This window comes from Capsella rubella, unplaced genomic scaffold, assembly GCF_000375325.1.
Source record: "Capsella rubella cultivar Monte Gargano unplaced genomic scaffold, Caprub1_0 scaffold_5, whole genome shotgun sequence".
In the NCBI taxonomy this organism is placed as follows: domain Eukaryota; kingdom Viridiplantae; phylum Streptophyta; class Magnoliopsida; order Brassicales; family Brassicaceae; genus Capsella; species Capsella rubella.
In genome coordinates this window covers 10,202,714-10,220,145 of record NW_006238919.1, presented here as the reverse complement: position 1 = coordinate 10,220,145, position 17,432 = coordinate 10,202,714, and the positions used below count along the sequence as shown (strand labels likewise).

The 17,432-nt window shown below is 37.3% G+C and overlaps 7 protein-coding genes and 1 long non-coding RNA gene across 9 annotated transcripts; 3 read left to right on the top strand and 5 right to left on the bottom strand.

The window, feature by feature from the left end:
• Positions 1 to 8: 8 nt before the first annotated feature.
• Positions 9 to 961, top strand: LOC17886021 (50S ribosomal protein L17, chloroplastic). The gene is made up of 2 exons (XM_006291700.2): positions 9 to 291; positions 382 to 961. The coding sequence occupies exons 1-2, from the start codon at positions 63 to 65 to the stop codon at positions 789 to 791; spliced, it is 639 nt and encodes a 212-aa protein (XP_006291762.2). The 5' UTR covers positions 9 to 62; the 3' UTR covers positions 792 to 961.
• Positions 885 to 1,691, bottom strand: LOC111830724. 2 transcript variants are annotated; one of them, XR_002834060.1, is made up of 2 exons: positions 1,397 to 1,691; positions 885 to 1,329 (listed from the first exon to the last, which is right to left on the bottom strand). It is a non-coding gene; the product is annotated as an uncharacterized LOC111830724 (long non-coding RNA). The 2 variants fall into 2 exon arrangements; XR_002834059.1 differs by having other exon boundaries at positions 1,416 to 1,691.
• A 307-nt stretch (positions 1,692 to 1,998) lies between these two features.
• Positions 1,999 to 3,021, bottom strand: LOC17886044. The gene has a single exon (XM_006291717.2). The coding sequence runs from the start codon at positions 2,885 to 2,887 to the stop codon at positions 2,168 to 2,170; it is 720 nt and encodes a 239-aa protein (XP_006291779.1). The 5' UTR covers positions 2,888 to 3,021; the 3' UTR covers positions 1,999 to 2,167.
• A 1,336-nt stretch (positions 3,022 to 4,357) lies between these two features.
• Positions 4,358 to 7,032, top strand: LOC17885810. Its single transcript, XM_006290399.2, has 8 exons — positions 4,358 to 4,849; positions 5,020 to 5,167; positions 5,254 to 5,404; positions 5,488 to 5,613; positions 5,691 to 5,771; positions 5,918 to 6,110; positions 6,203 to 6,473; positions 6,567 to 7,032. The coding sequence occupies exons 1-8, from the start codon at positions 4,658 to 4,660 to the stop codon at positions 6,803 to 6,805; spliced, it is 1,401 nt and encodes a 466-aa protein (XP_006290461.1). The 5' UTR covers positions 4,358 to 4,657; the 3' UTR covers positions 6,806 to 7,032.
• Positions 7,033 to 7,112: 80 nt separating this feature from the next.
• Positions 7,113 to 8,743, bottom strand: LOC17885353 (cyclin-dependent kinase B1-1). The gene is made up of 4 exons (XM_006293219.2): positions 8,058 to 8,743; positions 7,886 to 7,955; positions 7,542 to 7,680; positions 7,113 to 7,407 (listed from the first exon to the last, which is right to left on the bottom strand). The coding sequence occupies exons 1-4, from the start codon at positions 8,683 to 8,685 to the stop codon at positions 7,315 to 7,317; spliced, it is 930 nt and encodes a 309-aa protein (XP_006293281.1). The 5' UTR covers positions 8,686 to 8,743; the 3' UTR covers positions 7,113 to 7,314.
• Positions 8,744 to 9,006: 263 nt separating this feature from the next.
• Positions 9,007 to 11,979, bottom strand: LOC17886151 (FKBP12-interacting protein of 37 kDa). Its single transcript, XM_006291390.2, has 13 exons — positions 11,773 to 11,979; positions 11,622 to 11,683; positions 11,457 to 11,524; positions 11,319 to 11,355; positions 11,131 to 11,218; positions 10,979 to 11,043; positions 10,813 to 10,890; positions 10,670 to 10,717; positions 10,264 to 10,317; positions 9,743 to 9,904; positions 9,529 to 9,598; positions 9,390 to 9,445; positions 9,007 to 9,291 (listed from the first exon to the last, which is right to left on the bottom strand). Exons 1-13 carry the CDS (start codon positions 11,840 to 11,842, stop codon positions 9,133 to 9,135), a joined length of 1,017 nt encoding a protein of 338 aa, XP_006291452.1. The 5' UTR covers positions 11,843 to 11,979; the 3' UTR covers positions 9,007 to 9,132.
• A 321-nt stretch (positions 11,980 to 12,300) lies between these two features.
• On the bottom strand, positions 12,301 to 14,009 carry LOC17884884 (F-box protein At3g62430). Its single transcript, XM_006292425.1, has 3 exons — positions 13,155 to 14,009; positions 12,719 to 12,859; positions 12,301 to 12,612 (listed from the first exon to the last, which is right to left on the bottom strand). The coding sequence occupies exons 1-3, from the start codon at positions 14,007 to 14,009 to the stop codon at positions 12,301 to 12,303; spliced, it is 1,308 nt and encodes a 435-aa protein (XP_006292487.1).
• Positions 14,010 to 14,892: 883 nt separating this feature from the next.
• LOC17886152 lies at positions 14,893 to 16,717 on the top strand. The gene is made up of 3 exons (XM_006292673.2): positions 14,893 to 15,081; positions 15,565 to 16,191; positions 16,306 to 16,717. Exons 1-3 carry the CDS (start codon positions 14,932 to 14,934, stop codon positions 16,462 to 16,464), a joined length of 936 nt encoding a protein of 311 aa, XP_006292735.1. The 5' UTR covers positions 14,893 to 14,931; the 3' UTR covers positions 16,465 to 16,717.
• The last annotated feature ends 715 nt before the right edge of the window (positions 16,718 to 17,432 follow it).

Here is a 17,432-nt window from a genome sequence, read left to right as displayed (position 1 = left end):
TACCCCTCCTTATCCATTCGACTCCAGCAAAAATCGTCATTGTTGCAGAGAATCACACTCTAATGGCGATTCCAGTGTCCATGGCAATGGCGACGACACCTACAGACTCCGTGAGCAGAGTTTGGAGCATGTCTTCTCTCAAATCAGCTCTTCCGTCTCCTTCATCATTCCGGCTACCTTCTTCGTCTTCTCGCCGTCCGGTCACCCTCCGCCTCCCCATCTCTTCTCCCTCACTCCCGTCCTTCTCCGGCCTCTCTCCGGTCAACCCTCTTCTCTCAATTGGACTTCCTGGTAAACATTTCAACTCCCATAGGAGACATACTCGTATTCAATTTTGGCTCAGTTGAATCTTTAGGGTTCCTTATTCGAATTCGAACGCAGATTGGCAGAGCTTTGAGAATGGATTCAAAATTGTCGACGGTGGTGGTCGTGTCTACGCTATGAGACACGGACGACGTGTTCCAAAGCTGAATAGACCACCGGACCAGCGCAAAGCTCTTCTGAGAGGACTCACGACTCAGCTTCTTAAGCATGGGAGAATCAAGACGACTCGAGCAAGAGCGAGTGCGATGAGGAAGTTCGTGGACAAGATGATTACATTGGCTAAAGACGGTTCGTTGCATAAGAGAAGACAAGCTCTGGGTTTTATCTACGAGAAGCAGATCGTTCATGCTCTGTTTGCTGAGGTTCCTGATAGATACGGTGAGAGGAATGGAGGATACACAAGGATCATCAGAACTCTTCCAAGGAGAGGTGATAATGCTCCAATGGCTTACATTGAGCTTGTCTAAGGTCTTATACCTCTCTTTCTTTTATTGTTCGACTTTTGCTCTGTAATATCATTAAAACACTTGTTGATGCAGATATGAGATCTTTTTGTTTTCTTGTTTTGTGAGATTCAATTGGTAAAAATGTTTTCTTTGGAGTTGAGACAATGAGCTAATAGATGAATGCTTTTGTTCTTTCCCTCTTTCTGGTAATGATCTTTGTAGCTTCTCTAGTCTTTGAGAAATTTCAATCTAAGATTCAGAATGAACTTAGGATCGAGAGAGAATGAGAAATATACAATGGAGCTGACATAAAAATCAATCCTTTTCCCTATATGTTTACCAAAAAGACGACTTCAGTTCTACAAATTAGCACTCATTTTACATTCTTGGTTCTACACTTTGATAGAAGGGAAGTCCATATTGATTTTACAATCCGATATAGCAACTAAAGTGTGTGCCTTGAAGATTCACAACAGCTTTGACTTCCCCTGGGAGCTTTTGTCTTTGTTTCTAACACAATCTTTCCTCCAAATAGATCTTGCAATTATGTCACTCATATCTGAAACAAACTTATCGATATGAAGAGTAAGTCGGTGGAATCAAAGAACCTTAAGCGGACAATGTACCTGAGAGAAGATCAAGCACCTGTCTCATGCTTAAGCCTCGAGCAGAATATGGAGACTAGTTAGTGTGGAACCGAGCTGAACATCAAACGGCAAGTATATACGATGCCAAGTAAGGTGTCTCATGTCTGATCAGATCTGCGTTATAGGTATTTTCGGTTTGTATACCTCCAATACCAAGAGTAATGCAATGACGAAGACGAGGATTAGAATGGTTAAGATGATACACCAAGCTGTGCAGCAATCACACCCTTTGGATTTACGCATACGCCTCGCCATGACAAACTATATAATATATGTGGATTGTTTTTTTTTTGTATAATTGGAGAGCTTGAAGCCACACTTATACAAAATATAGATCTAGCTAAAGTAAAGAAGGAAAAAGTGCTTTAAATGCGGTTTGAGCTGCCAACTAATTCCTTACAAACTGCCTAAATTATAGTATGATACTAGTAATTAAGAATCATCTGATGACTTGTTCAATATTTAACTTTAAAGAGTTGAAAAACTTAGCTACATGTACGTTGACACCATTGACTAATCGTATTACTAATTTTGCTGAATCAATTAAGAGATCTCAACAACAACAACAACAAATTTTTAAATGGAAAAAAGAAGAAGCAAATCTCTATTGATCAAAAGCAAATAATACATACATGGAGAGAAGAAGATACATCATAGTGTTGTACCAAATTCAAAATACCAAAAAAAAAACAAAACAAGAAGACAAAAGTAGTGTAGTAGATCTAAAAACAAGGCGTTTGAAGATCTGGTTTATAACTTAGTAGAATATTTACAGTGCTGACTGGTGACATTACGATCCGAAACAGAGATGTTGAGATCACACGAAGAAGACGACTGGACTTTAATCTTGAAGATTTTGAGAACGCTTACTTTACCAGAGACCTTAACGAAAGTGTTGAGCGGGATGACGCCAGCCATGACATCAGACAAAAGCTCCGATTCAGAGAGCAAACGATCCGCCATGAGCGTCAGCGTCAAGTTCAAAGGGTGCGTACTCCGCGGCGCGATTCGGCTGGCCGCGAGTGGAGCTTCCCCGATCAGCTGGCCTCTGTAATTCAAGTGCGCCGACGTGGAGCCGTAGCTGAATCCGACTCGGTTAGGGTTTTTAAGAGAGAGATCGACGTTGAGGGTTAGGTTTAAGAGGACTTTGAGGAGGAGAGGGTTGACGGAAGCTCGGAGACGGTCGACGGAGATGGAATCGATGGTGGTGACGGGGCGTTTAGGTTTGAAGAGAGTGAAAGCTAAGATGAGGATGACTATGAAGATGAGGAGGAAGAGGAGGATACTGAAACAAACGCAGATTTTGCAGTTGCGTTTCCGCCGCTGTTTGTTTGTTTTAACGTAACCGCCGCCGGATTGCGTTTCCATGGAAGAAGGAGAAGCGGTTGGTTTGAGAGGTAACATGGCAGCTGCTGGCTTCTCATCCTTTTTATCATCGGATTTGATTGAAACACCACCACCACCACTCATTCTTCGTCTTTTTTATTACTTAGTCGTCTTCTCTGTTACGCTTTTGTTTCTAGTTGCTCTTCTTCTTCTCTCGCTTTTGATTTTTCTCAGAGGTTTTTTTTCCTTAAATGATACCCTTTTTTTCCTATGTTACCAAATTTTATGACTCGACTTATATAAATAACACATCCGTTTTTTTTCATTTAAATTTGGATATATAGATTAGAATATTTGTATCTTTGCCACGAGTTTTTTATATTCAAAAGCATTTTTTAAAAAGCGTAATAATCCGAAGGTTCCGGTCTACTTAAAAGCTAAACTTAAATTGATGAAATTATATAAAGATTTAAGTTGGGAACAAACTACCTATTTATCTTTTTTTTTTTCTATGTAAATTGCTTCTATTTTTTTATTTTTTTATTTTATAATATTACAGTTTAAATTCATAAAATAACTATTTAACAACAAAAAAAACATGAAAATCGTCAACCTCATTTATTGCCAATTAAACAGGGTAAGACCGTTTACACCCCACATATGAATTATGAAAGGTCGTCGAACGCTGTATAGACAGACAGCTCTCTTAAAAAATGGTTGTTGGTTGAACTTTACATTAAAAATATGTATGAATCGATTGACCATAATTTGTATAGTATAGTTTAAAAGAAAGAATTGCATTAATGAGTTCAGCTTGGAGGTGGAAGAAGGAAAGATGATTGATAAAAATAATAAAGTGAGGTTACGGGTAGAAATCAATCACATGGCGTTTAAATAAGAGACCATGCTTTATGTGTTATCCGTCGCTTTTGCCTAATTTTATTGCGGTTTATATTACGACGTAACATATACTCTCATCTCCGTCTTTGTCTTGGGTCCATTTCTTCGTTTACACGAGACACTGACTTTGGGTTTTTGTTTGGCCCGTTTAACGTGGCTTCGCTTACTACAATATTTTATATGATCATTTTGCCTTGGAACTACAGTATTTGTTTATTTGGCATTTCTGTTCTGAATTTGTTTATTCAATCTTATAAAAAGGGTATCATTTAAGGATAAAAACGAATAAACATCCCCCAGTTTAATTAAAATTGTAGTCGCAATTACGACTACTATCAAACAAACATGCCTACACATGATTCAAAACTTTATGAAAAAAAAAAAATATACTTGTAAAATCAATAATGTGTAGCTTGTAAAACAAATGGTACATGAATATGTATTCACCCAAAAAGTTAATAATAATATTATCATAATCAATGGATGATAAAAGAAAATTTGCTATATATTTTTTTTTTTAACCAAAATAAGTTACTAGATATAGTAACTTTTCAACGGAAATTGTTTTTTAAGTAGTGAAATTAATGGATCGTCCTTCTAAAGGTGTTATTGGGCCTGAATAGCCCATAAAAGCGATTTTCTTCTCCAACCTTTAAACGCGTCGTTTTAATAATTTCAATTATTTTCTTCGATTTATGGATTCAAGATTGGTTCGACTGGTTCGTGCTCGAAAGTGAGATTTTTTGAAAGAAAGAGAGCTTTGAAACATTGATTTTGAATCCCAATCTGAATCTGCAAAAAAATAAGCTCGCTTACGTCACACTCCCATGTAGTAGCCGTCACTTCTCGTCTTCCTCCCTGGAGATACCCAACTCTCACTTCTTCTTCTTCTTCTCCTCCTTAGGGTTTCCTCTAAACTCCTCTTACCGTCTCTTCCTCATCATTTAGTGTTTCCAAAAAAATAATCGAAACCTGCTGCAAAATATTGGGGCTTCAAGGTGGAGGAGGAAGTAGATGGAAGGAAGAAGGATTACAGCAAGCCCTAGACCTTGTAGTGGAAGAAGAATTGTGGCTAAAAAGAGGTCTCGACCCGATGGGTTCGTCAACAGCGTTAAGAAGCTTCAACGTAGAGAAATCTCATCTCGTAAGGATCGAGCTTTCTCTATTAGCACTGCCCAGGAGAGATTTCGTAACATGCGTCTCGTGGTATGTTTCCAATCTTTGGGATTTGCCCTAATTTTTTTTTTGTGATTTGAGAATCTCCTTCCCAAACCCTAGAAATGTGCTTGGCTGCTCATCATTTACACATATTCTCTTAATTGGTATTGTTTAATTATTAATTAAGCTGTTCTTGTTTTTTGAATTTCCATTTTCAGGAGCAATATGATACTCACGATCCAAAGGGACATTGTTTAGTTGCATTACCATTTTTGATGAAACGAACTAAAGTTATCGAGATTGTCGCTGCAAGAGACATTGTCTTTGCCCTTGCTCATTCTGGCGTCTGCGCTGCTTTCAGTAGAGGTAAATTGGCGTTACTTGACTACTTGGCTCTTTCACCTGTGTGTTTCTGTGTGACTTACCTTTTGGATTCGTAACTTTAACTGCAGAGACGAACAAAAGAATATGCTTTTTGAATGTTAGTCCAGATGAAGTCATCAGGAGCTTGTTCTACAACAAGAACAATGACTCCCTCATCACAGTTTCAGTTTATGCTTCAGATAATTTCAGCTCTTTGAAATGCAGATCTACTAGAATTGAGTATGTTGTCTTCCTTTGTGGGTCATATGTGTTTCTGGGATACTTTAACTAATGCGTTTTTCTGGTTATTTCCCAACTATAAGGTATATTCTGAGAGGTCAGCCCGATGCAGGGTTTGCCCTTTTTGAGTCTGAATCATTAAAGTGGCCTGGATTTGTAGAGTTTGATGATGTCAATGGAAAGGTGCTGACTTATTCTGCGCAGGACAGGTTAGTTTCTGCTCTGAACCACCTAATTTTTGTGACTAAAAGTTTCATCCTCTGATCCTGATAGCTGTTTGATTCAGTGTGTACAAGGTTTTTGATCTGAAAAACTATACCATGCTATACTCGATATCAGATAAAAATGTCCAGGAAATTAAAATCAGGTAACTTTCCTCTGACTCTTTTTGTTGTTTTATCTTATGTTTGCAAATATCAAGCTTCTTCTTTTGTTATTTTTCTATCCACTAGATTGCATTGGAAGACTGGTAACTTTACTAACTGTTCTGCCCCATTATCTTCCCTGCACCAGTCCAGGGATAATGTTATTGATCTTCAAGAGAGCTGCTAGTCATGTGCCTCTGAAGATTCTGTCAATAGAAGATGGCACAGTTCTCAAGTCCTTTAATCATTTGCTTCACCGAAACAAGAAAGTTGATTTCATTGAACAATTCAATGAGAAACTTCTTGTTAAACAAGAGAATGAGAATCTTCAAATTCTTGACGTGAGTTGATTTATCTGATTCAATCAAATCTTTTAGCTTTTGTTTCACATGTTTTTTATTTATAAAGATTGGTTTCTGATTTGAAAACTCAGGTCAGAAATGCTGAGCTAATGGAAGTTAGTAGAGCTGAGTTCATGACACCATCTGCATTCATATTTCTGTATGAGAACCAGTTGTTTCTGACATTCAGAAATCGAAATGTTTCTGTATGGAATTTTCGCGGGGAGCTCGTGACTTCCTTTGAGGACCATCTTCTATGGCATCCGGACTGTAACACAAATAATATCTACATAACAAGTGATCAAGATCTGATCATCTCGTACTGCAAAGCAGATACCGAAGATCAGTGGATAGAAGGAAATGGTAAGTAGAATAAGCTCATCAAGATATGCAACGGTATAATCCAAAAATATCATATATGGAGATTGATTAATGTTGTGTTATGGGATGGTGCAGCGGGATCAATCAATATCAGCAATATATTGACCGGGAAATGCTTAGCTAAAATAACACCAAGCAGTGGACCTCCAAAAGAAGATGAGAGCAGTAGCAGTTGTGCGGGGAAGAACTCAAAGCAAAAAAGAAATGCGGTAGCTGAAGCTTTGGAAGACATAACCGCTCTTTTCTATGACGAGGAACGCAATGAGATATACACAGGAAACAGACATGGCCTTGTTCATGTATGGTCTAATTGATTTCACATCACGTCATCATCGGTAGCTACTACTACCACCACTGTATTATTTGGTTTCCTTCAATTGTGTGTAGCGACCAATCTTTTTAACTTAGTGTCTTTGAGCAGCCAGTTGTGTTGTAAACCATTTGTGGGCAAGTGTGTGCGTCAGAATACCAATTGTGTACACTAATACCATTGTACGTAACATTTGGGTTTGACAATTCTATTAAAGACCCTTTGTTTCAACTGTAATGTTTCACGTTAACTCTCAAAGTGGCAATTTCAGAATGTTGCAATCAATTTTGTATGATTACACAAAAGCAATATGATGCAATCATCTCATTGCTACCAGACCATTGTATATTACATTCACTCCATAAACAAGCTTTACTAGTTTCTTCTGCAATACTACAGATCTCTAATCCAGTCATAAGACACTGATGTGTCGGAAACCAAACATAAAACAAATGTTTAAATTCACCAAGAAGATGACAACAGATTCACCAAAGAACTTGTGTGTGCTTCGCTTCAGAACTGAGACTTGTCAAGGCTATCAAAATATGGATGATCAAGAGCTGTTTTTGCTGAAATTCTTTCGGCTGGATTGTACTTGAGCAATTTCTGCATTTGTTCAAACATAAAGCTCAATCAGAAAGAATTAACAAAAGCATTTCAGCTTAGGAATAAGAAGAAGAGAAGCTTAGAGCTGCTTTGCAACAAAATTCATTCTCTGTGGTCATTAGGCAGTGAATTACCGTGAGAAGATCAACTCCTTGAGGTGAAAGAGAAGGAACAGCAAGAGTTAAGTCTTGCGGCTCCCACTTAGGGTAGACATGCCAGTCACGGAGAGTGGAAACACCCGGCCATTGCTGCTCGGTTGGTGTTCCTAGCAGCCTCCATGAACCAAAAAGGAACCATTAGCAAGATCATAGTCTCTCTATTCAAGTATACTAAATCCCATTGAACTATGATCAATGAAACCTGAACTATATAGAACCAACTGTTTTCAATTGGTAAGCTAGCTATATCCTTCAATAATGCAATTCACAATGCAACTGGACAAAACAAGAAGAACTCATGGAAGGTAAATTCAAAATACCTGAAGATATGAAGCAATTGCTGAAACTCAGAATCACCAGGGAAGAGAGCTTGCCTCCTAACCATCTCAGCTAATGCAAATTCAAATATGTCAAAACCAACATACAGAAAAAATCACAGCGCAAAGAGGCGAATTCAGAAGAGCAGCAAACGAAAACATCATGGAGACTAACCAAATATGCAACCAACAGACCACATGTCAACACCAGTTGAATAGTGAGTGGATCCAAGAAGAACTTCAGGAGCTCTATACCAAAGAGTAACAATCTCATGCGTATACGACTTAAGAGGAACAGTAAAAGCACGACCAAGACCCAGATCAGCAATCTTAAGAAGCTCTTTATCTTTCACCAGAAGAAGATTCTGCGGTTTAAGATCACGGTGAAGCACACCGTGGCTATGACAATGAGCAACTCCTTTACAAAGCTGAAACATCAACTTCTGAATCAGAAAAGGCTCAAGAGGCTTAGGATTAGGTCCCTTCCGATACGAATCGATGAATTTCTTAAGATCAGTGTCGAGATACTCGAAAACGAGATAGAGATTGGATTTGGGGGATTGGGATTTGGTTGAAGGCTGATGAACGTGTTCGACGCAGAGCAATCGAACAACATAGATCGATGTAGATAACATCTGGAGAAGCGAGATCTCACGAAGAGCGGTGGGTGGGATACCTTCTTCGTCCATTTCGAGACGAGTTTTCTTCAGAGCTACGAGCTTACCAGTGCCTTTCTCCATCGCTTTATAGACTTTTCCGTACGTTCCTTCTCCGACCTTCTCTAGCTTCTCGTACTTCTCCATTTTTGAGTTTTTTTTTTTTTTTTTTTGAAAATTTGAACTGTGACGGTTTCTGGATTTGTGATGAACCCTATTGTATTTGATCTGATGAATGGAGATGATGGATAGTGAGAGAGATGCTTTCGCTAAGATGCTTACACGTCACTTGGTTTTCCCCGCTCCTTCGCATTTTGAATTCGTTCGTGACAACTGCATCTAATTGACCTAAAATTGTGATTTGCTTATCTTTTGGGGAAAAAGTGTAATAGTTAACTAATTGGAGTACTCAAATCTAAATTAAATAAAATTAATGGTAAGGGGCATATTTTGGTCGAATCTGATCAATGATTGTGCAGAGATTGGAATGTTTAGATTAGCACTGAAACAAAAAACAAATTCAAAGATATAAAATGAAGAAGAAATGTGATTTCAAAAATGTACAAAAACATATGTTTGATAAAGCTAATATTTCTATTCTCCACCGTCAATTTCTTTTGCATCTTCTTCATCAATTTCAACAACTTCATCCTTCTTGTCACCTACTACAACATCAGGCGCAATTTCCATCCCTTTCTTTACTCTCTCTATCTCCTTCTCTTTCTCTTCCAATTTCTCTTGCAATATTATCACCTGACAGATTCATCAAATTCACCATTTCCCATAATCATTCTTCCGTTTTGAGAAAACTCTTCACAGGAATTGAGAGATAAAAGACGAGGATAAATTACCGTTTCGTTTGATCTCTCAACATCGTTTGTTAATTCCTCCATGTGTTTGAACAATCCTACATTTCCACAAAACCTCAATTCCATATTCTATCTGTACAAAGAATCTTTTGCTCAATCTGATATCAAACATAGGAATTACCTTCAAATTGACTTCTAAGTTCTGTGTTTTGAGACTTCTGCATTGTAAGCTTCATCGCTAGCTCATGAATCTGTAATAAAACATGGAACATAGGGAGACATCAATTATCTTGCCCACTTCAGGAAATCATGTTCTGTAGAGGAAGACGACTGACTACTGCCGTCTATAATCCGAACAATTCCAGATTGAAGACTGAGAGTAGAACAAGCTATACCTTTCCTTCAGCAGCTTGGTGACCAATCTCCTCGTTTTCCTCTTGTAGGGTTCTGCATTTTGCCATAAGCATCGTTCCCATCTTGCTCTGAGTTGTAAAAGTAACTGCTGCAATATTATCCTGGAGTTCCTTTATCTTCTTGTCTTTTTCCCCAACTAGATTCTGCATTAACCACATACATCAGGTCAAACTCCATTTACTCATCCTTCATTGCAAGTTTCCAACTAAATATAAGGAAAAATTTTGGGAGATTTCATCCACAACTGTACATCGACCTACGAGAAGGTCAAACAAACTGATTTTTATACCAGGAATCTCCTGTCGACAAAAAAAAAAAATAAAAAAAAAAAATACCAGGAATCTCCAAATGAAGACACCAGGCTATAAATTTTTATGTACTTTTCTTTAAGAGAAGAATTTAGCTAAGTAGCAACAAGTTTATTATCTCAGAATATATTACCACAGTTACATTCTTATGATAGAGTAGTCTAACGCCAAATAGAAAAGGAGTAGGTGCAAACCTTCAGGCGTGAAAATTCTTCATGAATTGCTGGATCCAGCAACAACCTCCTCGCCTACAAAGTTAAGTCAATAATATATCAAGTACACTATGCTATCTGATCATTTAGACCTGCTAGATGACTAATGTAATTTGACATAATAGCCATTTCTTATATCTCAGACTTAATTAGGCGCCAGGATAGGAATAGGATTACGAGGAACATTTTATATCATCAATATTCATACCAGAGAAACTACAGGACAAAGGGATTATTTTCCTCTACATGAATGAAGGTCGAGGATGACAATTCTCAAACGAACACTATGCCACAAAAGAAGAGGACTATACCTAGAGGTTAAAGTTGCTTCAACAAATTTCAGAATTATATCACTTATTTCAGAATGAAAACATGTGGAGAAGTGTACCTGCATTGACGCTGGCTTGAGTTGAGATTTCAAATCGCGAATAGCTGACTAAGATATTCCAAGAAAACATTTATTCTATGTTCAAAAAAACATATGATAGGCAAAGAGGATATCATTTAGACGATGAGTTCCTAGAGAGTTACCTTCAGCTCTGCCATTTCCTGTTCTCGTTTTGCATATTGTACAATGCATGAAGCTTCTTTTCTTTTTGCAATTTCTAACTGAAAAGAGAAATAACCCATCAACCCATATTTGAAAAATCAAGACCTTCATATTGACAAATACACAACCTATTACTCAAATGCCAACCTGTTCTTTCAAAGATCTCTCCGACGACTTTAGGTTTTGAATATAGTCAATCAGAAATCTAGGTTCTGAAACCAAACAGAATCATTTTGAATAGTCAACAATCAGCATTACATAAACAAATGAGCAAACCAACATTGTATGGAGAGGCTAACCAGGAGATTTTCCAGCAGGAACAAAGGACTCGTTCTGAAACGCTGATTTCCACTTCTGAATCTCTGTCTTCGCTGATTCAAGCTCATTCTAACCAAAAAACATATAGTTAGATACAAAAAAAAAAAGAAGCAATTGTAAACAGGAGCAATAGTATAAACTGAACTAGAGTAGAGAATGGTAACAATACTTGACACGAAGCAAGATCATCTTTACAATTCTGAAGGCTGCCAAAGAGAAAGAGCAAAATAAGGTTAGGATTTTACACTAAATTCGTAAGCTTTGCACCCAAAAACGTGAAGAAAGGATTTGATAAAAAAAAAAAAACCTCTCTCGGAGTGACAAAATCATCCCAGTGGCAACACCGGGTGCAGCTTCCTCCACTTTAGCTCGACCCTAAACAACGATAATTTCAAAATCTGAATCTCAACATTGATCAAGCAGGTGAGCAAAAACTGAACTTGCGATATAAAAAAAAATCGAAAAGGCCTACCTTTTTTGATCCGAAAATATCATCTTCATCGTCTTCAAGATCACCGAAGCTTCTTTTATTACCTGAATGATACAGATAACTATAAGAGAAAAACTTCACTCCAATCTAACCACGAAACCATAAATTGTAATGAATCCATTAAAGTAGAGACCTGAAGCCCTAGTGGCATTGGCAGCGGGATAATCTCCTCCGAAATCGTCTTCTTGTAAGGAAAACTCCATTGGAGAAAGTTCCACTGAGATTTCTACGGAGATTGTCGCTGGTGGAGTGAACGGAGTGTGACGAGAGCGACGGTAATTGAGAATTTAGGGTTTTAAGATTTGGGGGAGAAAGAGGAGAACGTGGTCAACCGGGTCACGTTCTGGATCCGTTTTTTTTTTTGCACTGGAATTATATTTAATGAAGTAAAAGTTATAAAACCCACCTTTTTTGTTTTTCTTTCTTTTGGGTGATGGTTCAACTTTTGTAAACAGAGATTTTACTAGTTTTGTATCCCGTTGATAAAATCATCTAAGCTACAATGTTATTAGTAGAAGAGCAGAAGACAACATCAGTCCATATCATATTCCATTCACCAAATTGTTAAAGCAACACAAAATGAGTATTGAGTAATAATAGACCTAAACGTAGCTTTAGAAACGACAGAACAACCAGCCAGTAATGACGAAAATGTCACAAGCTAACAAACTGGAGTTTGCTCAGGAAAATCGACCAGGACTTTGCATTTCGACGAAGCTCTTGGAAGCATTAGGAGATCCAACATGATCTGTAGCTTTAAGTCATCTTCGTTTTCCTGAATATGAAGTTCCAACAGCTCAAGACGCTGCAATTTCTCCAAGACATGCATTACCTGCACCATCTCTCTGATATTTCCCTCGAATTGGGTTATCTTTAGAACCTCAATATGGCTGGACAACAAGAAAGAATACCCCTTCAAGCATTTGCAAACAGAGTTCACATCCCCATTGCATTCAGAAGTATAATGCAAAGCCTGGAAGAAGAAAACAAAATCCCCATTGCATTCAGAATTTTGAAATTAAAAAAATTTTGTGAGTTTTTGATTCGTTTGTTTCTCTCTTGGGGGTCTGCAGTCATACCTCAATGGTGAGAGTCTTAAGATTGGGAGACTTGTCAAGCAGGATTGGCAGAGCATCCCAACAGAAATCTTCTTCAGTACTGAGTGATAAATCATACAGGTTTTCAAACACTGGTACTGCTTCTCTGAAGGTCCAAATTACCTAAAACAGAGTTGAACACAAATAAATCAGTCATAGCTTCAACAATCATTCTAATTTCTACCAAGATTAAAGAGGAGCAGTACCATTAGATACTTGCTAGACATTCAAATGTTAAACACAACTTAGTCAGTCATAATTTCAACGAACATTCTAATATTTTTGCATTAGAATAAAATATTAGAATGTTCGCATCCCCACTAGCAAAATTTTAGCACCTCAATGGTTCCTCTTAGAGATACTAGTTGTTAAGCTGCAGTAAAGAGAAACAATAAAACAATAGAGATGACTTACGTACCTGCATCGTCTCAGCAGCGCCTAAGCTTAGAATCTGAACATTTTTCATACCCTTCATCAGATTGCTAGCATCATAGTCATCACCACCCATAAAAAAAGGAAGCTCTAGCTTAGCTTTAACAAGTGAGTTGAGATTAACAACAGGATACTCATCTCGTATAACATCACAGTATTCAAAGTATTCAAGACTTGGAGTGTCAAAACTAATAGGCTCATAACTACAGCCCTCATAATATCCACTTTCTTCACATCGAATAGTGAGTCTCTTAAGGATCTGGCTAGACACAACGCGAGACCATTTCCAGTCGTCATTTTTGTTCCTGTATATGACTAACTCCTCAAGCACAGGGCAAGCAGAAACAAGCTTTGTAAACGCACAATCACCATTAGTATCATTGAAGATAACTCTATCGAGAAGGAGATCCTTCAGAGATGGAAACAAAGCCTCCTTAGGGATGTTTTCAATAACAAAACCAGACCCTAGTCTCAATTTCACAACTTTCTTGCAAGTGAAGACTTCAGATGGCAGTGCGTAACCTTCTTCGACATTTACGTCCAATTCAAGAAACAAAACACCTCGATTCAGCACGTTGCGTACACAATCACTGACAAGATTGTACGTATCTGAATCAAAATCCAAAGACCGCAGTTTCAAAGAGAACCTCCTTGCACGGTAACTGTCACGTCGAGCCAATAATACAGAAACGAAGTCTTTGAAGCTCCCATTAGATGCGAACGAGAGATCAGAAGTAGAAACGTTCGATATGATCGTAACAAGATTGAAGCAGTTCTTGGGGATTATCTTTATGTATGCAGACTTGTGATTGATCTCTTGAACTCTCACGATCTCACTCATGATTTCAAGAATTGTAGTCGGACTCGCTCAAAAGAGATCAAGAAATGCGATCCAAGATGAACCGGAACTTAGCTTATATATATCTTCGGAATCACACACCACCCCGGAAAAACTCGTCGGAGTTACAGTTACAACTTACAAGAACAGAGCAACGAGCCGATGATACTCTGCTCTCGCGAAGAAGAAAGAGGGAAAAACAAAACTTCAGAGACTTCTCTTTTTCTCATTTAAATCCTCACTTATTATATCTGTGAAACTAACCATAAGCCCCTACAAAACTGAGCCCATTATAAGTTGGGCCGTATGCTAATACAGATAAAACCCAGATTACACTGTTATGTACAATTTTTTCTTTCAGTTTTTTTTTTTTTGTAATTCGTTGTCACTAAAACCACACTTGTCCATTAATAACTTCTACTCTTAACTTTGATTTGTTTGTTCTTATATATTTAACACATATTACAAACAAATTATTAAGAAGTTTTTATTTTGCTCAACAAATCATTTAGAGGTTACTTAGATATTGTAACTCTTTGAAAAAAGAAAAAAAAAAAAGCCAAGAAATTTTGATCAGGGACTATGAAGAAGGTATTATTAACAAAGTCCAAAATCATGGATATTCAGAAATCTTGTTCTTTCATCTCTATCATCCCATCACGTGTGACTTATTCTACTGACGCTGTTTTGTCTTCAACCAAAAAAATATATATAAGACAGAGAGAAGTCCTTAAAGACGTCTTCTTCTCGCCAAGTTGGACTTCCTAGTTCCTTCAACACTTTTTTTCCATAATATATCAATACAAACAAGAGTACACCAGACTAGAGAGATATAGTATATATACTACTTTTTTCCGTCAGACTAGAGTGTTATAGATAAAACGAAGTTCAGTATTAAAAGCAAGTAAAGAAGAAGAAGAGGACAATGGCTGCCTTATCAGAGAAAGATGCTAAAGCTTATCTCGACGCAAGGCCTAGGTATCCGATGGATTGGTACAAGAAGATTGCCGCACGGACACAGGGCCACAAGTTTGCCTGGGATGTCGGAACTGGTAACGGCCAGGCTGCTATTGGGGTATACATTATAGACTATCTATAATTCCGCAAGAACGTAAACTAGTTAATTAGTATGATTTGTGATACGGGGATTATGCTACTAAATCCAGCAACAAGTTTTACTTAGGAGGGCTAGGTAGCTCTTTTCTTGACTCATGTCTCTTATTATTCTAAAGATAAGTCAAATTTGGTGGTGGCATATTTTGATCGTTGTTATTTTATTACGATATATTGTATCTATCATATATGTTTTGGTACGATGATTCGACTGGTATTATATGTTGTTGCTATGTTCTCACTATATTTCACAAAATATTATTGAACCATATATGAATGTTGATAAATCATAGATATATAGCATAATCAGGCGCCTATTCGTGTTGAGTTTTATAATGGCAAATATATGATCTTGTTCATCACATTTTTACATAGATCATATAATATAGTAGGTGAATTAGTCTTGACAAATGACAATACTAAGACCTATTTACATATTTTGCAGCTTGTGGAGCATTACGAGAATGTTGTGGCTACCGATATAAACGAAGCACAAATTAAACGAGCAATCAAACACTCAAGAATCAGTTACCATCACAGTCCAATAACAATGTCAGAAGATGAGATGGTGGCTCTAGTTGGGGGAGAGAACTCTGTGGATCTCATAGTTGCTGCACAAGCTGTCCATTTTTTCGACCTCACCACATTCTACAATGTAGCAAAACGTGTTCTCCGCAAAGAAGGAGGCCTGATCGCCGTTTGGGTATACAATGACATCATTATCTCGCCTGAGGTCGATCCCATTATGAAGCGCCTTGTGGACTCTACTCTACCTTTTAGAACTCCTATTATGAATTTGGCATTTGACGGTTATAAAACGTTGCCATTTCCTTTTGAGAGCATAGGGATGGGTTCCGAAGGAAAGCCTATTACTCTAGACATTCCGCATAAACTCTCGCTTAAAGGGTTTATCCGTTTCTTGAGATCGTGGCAGCCTTCGATGAAGGCCAAGGAGAAAGGAGTAGAGCTTATAAATGAAGATTTAATAACCAAGTTTGAGGAGGCTTGGGGTGATAAAAACCAAGTTAAAGATGTTTTCTACAAGGCTCATATGATTGTTGGAAAAATTCCGGTATGATTACAACATCTCAAGATATGTATATCATGCATCCAATATGTTAAAAGGGATTATTATTTTTCCACACTAAAAAATAACAATTAGTGTTTTTCTTTTTTGTTTGACCAGGAAGTGAAATGCGAATCTGATCAAGTAGTACTGTCCCAAGATAGTAACTTAGATCTCTTGCTGCCAACGGAGGTTGGAAGAAAGCAAGAAAGACGACAACCATCCGATGAAGGAGACAGACAAAGTAAGAAACAACATACTAGTGAAGACCAGGCATAAAAGGATGAATCATATCAAGCAGTACTCAACGCCGTTGGTTATTGTACATGTACAAGCCTGAACTATGATCAGTACGTGGTCGTAACTATAAATAATGCAGCTCATGTCGAGTATATGTGTCGAAATAAATGGATGAGGAAGTCTGAAAGAATATGGAGTTATGAAGTTCAAGCGTTATCATAGCTAGTGTTATATTCATGTGATCTTCATCAGGAGTAGTAAAACCAAATCTCATTAACAAAATTCATATCTATATATAGTTTTAATGCATTTTTCTTAACTATATTGAATTTTAACTCACATCAGAACAGATTCTCTGATTAATCCAACTCTTGCTACAGGTTTGGTCTGTTGTGAGATTAGTTATAAAACTTTATAAAAAGTTGTAACAAAAGTTCAAGATAATGGAAAACAAAGTTGTTGTCGTCGACAGTGATAGGTAGATTACCTTTTAATGAACCTTTCTTCCTAGATCATTTAACTCTTCACAAAGAGCTCTCAAGTGTGTATATACGTTTTAGCTAGCTTTCCTTTTCAGTTTACTAATCTTTATAAACAGCTGTTAAGTTTTCAATTTAAACCCAAATTACTATATTAGTGGAATAACTCACCTGCTTAATTTCTTATACAATTTTTAAGCACACCAAACCGAATCACATGTGAAGATCAACAACATATCATAAACGGTTTTATATTCAACCCATTTACAAGTTTTGTTTTTAACAACTAGAGTTAAAACAAACAAAAATTAACTTGGCAGTAAATCTTAAAAAAATGTTTCCTCTATCTTTCAAATCCCCCCCCCCGGCTCCCCCCGGCTCCCCCTTAATTAAATTACCGTCTTTGTACATAAACTTTTTTTTTGTTTAAATAAAATTAAAATTTCAGGAAGAACAAAAAAAAAATGCTTTGAATTGAAGCATATAAATTTCTTAATTGGATTAGATAGAATGGAATCAAAAGGTCAA

Coding starts and splice junctions, on each gene's coding strand:
- LOC17886021 (XM_006291700.2), top strand. CDS start 63: ATGGCGATTCCAGTGTCCATGGCAATGGCGACGACACCTACAGACTCC. Junction 292..381: donor TCTCTCAATTGGACTTCCTG/GTAAACATTTCA, acceptor ATTCGAACGCAG/ATTGGCAGAGCTTTGAGAAT.
- LOC17886044 (XM_006291717.2), bottom strand. CDS start 2,887: ATGAGTGGTGGTGGTGGTGTTTCAATCAAATCCGATGATAAAAAGGAT.
- LOC17885810 (XM_006290399.2), top strand. CDS start 4,658: ATGGAAGGAAGAAGGATTACAGCAAGCCCTAGACCTTGTAGTGGAAGA. Junction 6,111..6,202: donor AGAATCTTCAAATTCTTGAC/GTGAGTTGATTT, acceptor TTGAAAACTCAG/GTCAGAAATGCTGAGCTAAT. Junction 6,474..6,566: donor TCAGTGGATAGAAGGAAATG/GTAAGTAGAATA, acceptor GGGATGGTGCAG/CGGGATCAATCAATATCAGC.
- LOC17885353 (XM_006293219.2), bottom strand. CDS start 8,685: ATGGAGAAGTACGAGAAGCTAGAGAAGGTCGGAGAAGGAACGTACGGA. Junction 7,956..8,057: donor GTCTGTTGGTTGCATATTTG/GTTAGTCTCCAT, acceptor AATTTGCATTAG/CTGAGATGGTTAGGAGGCAA. Junction 7,408..7,541: donor AAGGAGTTGATCTTCTCACG/GTAATTCACTGC, acceptor GAACAAATGCAG/AAATTGCTCAAGTACAATCC.
- LOC17886151 (XM_006291390.2), bottom strand. CDS start 11,842: ATGGAGTTTTCCTTACAAGAAGACGATTTCGGAGGAGATTATCCCGCT. Junction 11,684..11,772: donor CAATGCCACTAGGGCTTCAG/GTCTCTACTTTA, acceptor TGTATCATTCAG/GTAATAAAAGAAGCTTCGGT. Junction 11,044..11,130: donor TCCTGCTGGAAAATCTCCTG/GTTAGCCTCTCC, acceptor GTTTGGTTTCAG/AACCTAGATTTCTGATTGAC.
- LOC17884884 (XM_006292425.1), bottom strand. CDS start 14,009: ATGAGTGAGATCGTGAGAGTTCAAGAGATCAATCACAAGTCTGCATAC. Junction 12,860..13,154: donor GCGCTGCTGAGACGATGCAG/GTACGTAAGTCA, acceptor ACTCTGTTTTAG/GTAATTTGGACCTTCAGAGA. Junction 12,613..12,718: donor TTAAGACTCTCACCATTGAG/GTATGACTGCAG, acceptor TTCTTCTTCCAG/GCTTTGCATTATACTTCTGA.
- LOC17886152 (XM_006292673.2), top strand. CDS start 14,932: ATGGCTGCCTTATCAGAGAAAGATGCTAAAGCTTATCTCGACGCAAGG. Junction 15,082..15,564: donor ACGGCCAGGCTGCTATTGGG/GTATACATTATA, acceptor CATATTTTGCAG/CTTGTGGAGCATTACGAGAA. Junction 16,192..16,305: donor TGATTGTTGGAAAAATTCCG/GTATGATTACAA, acceptor TTGTTTGACCAG/GAAGTGAAATGCGAATCTGA.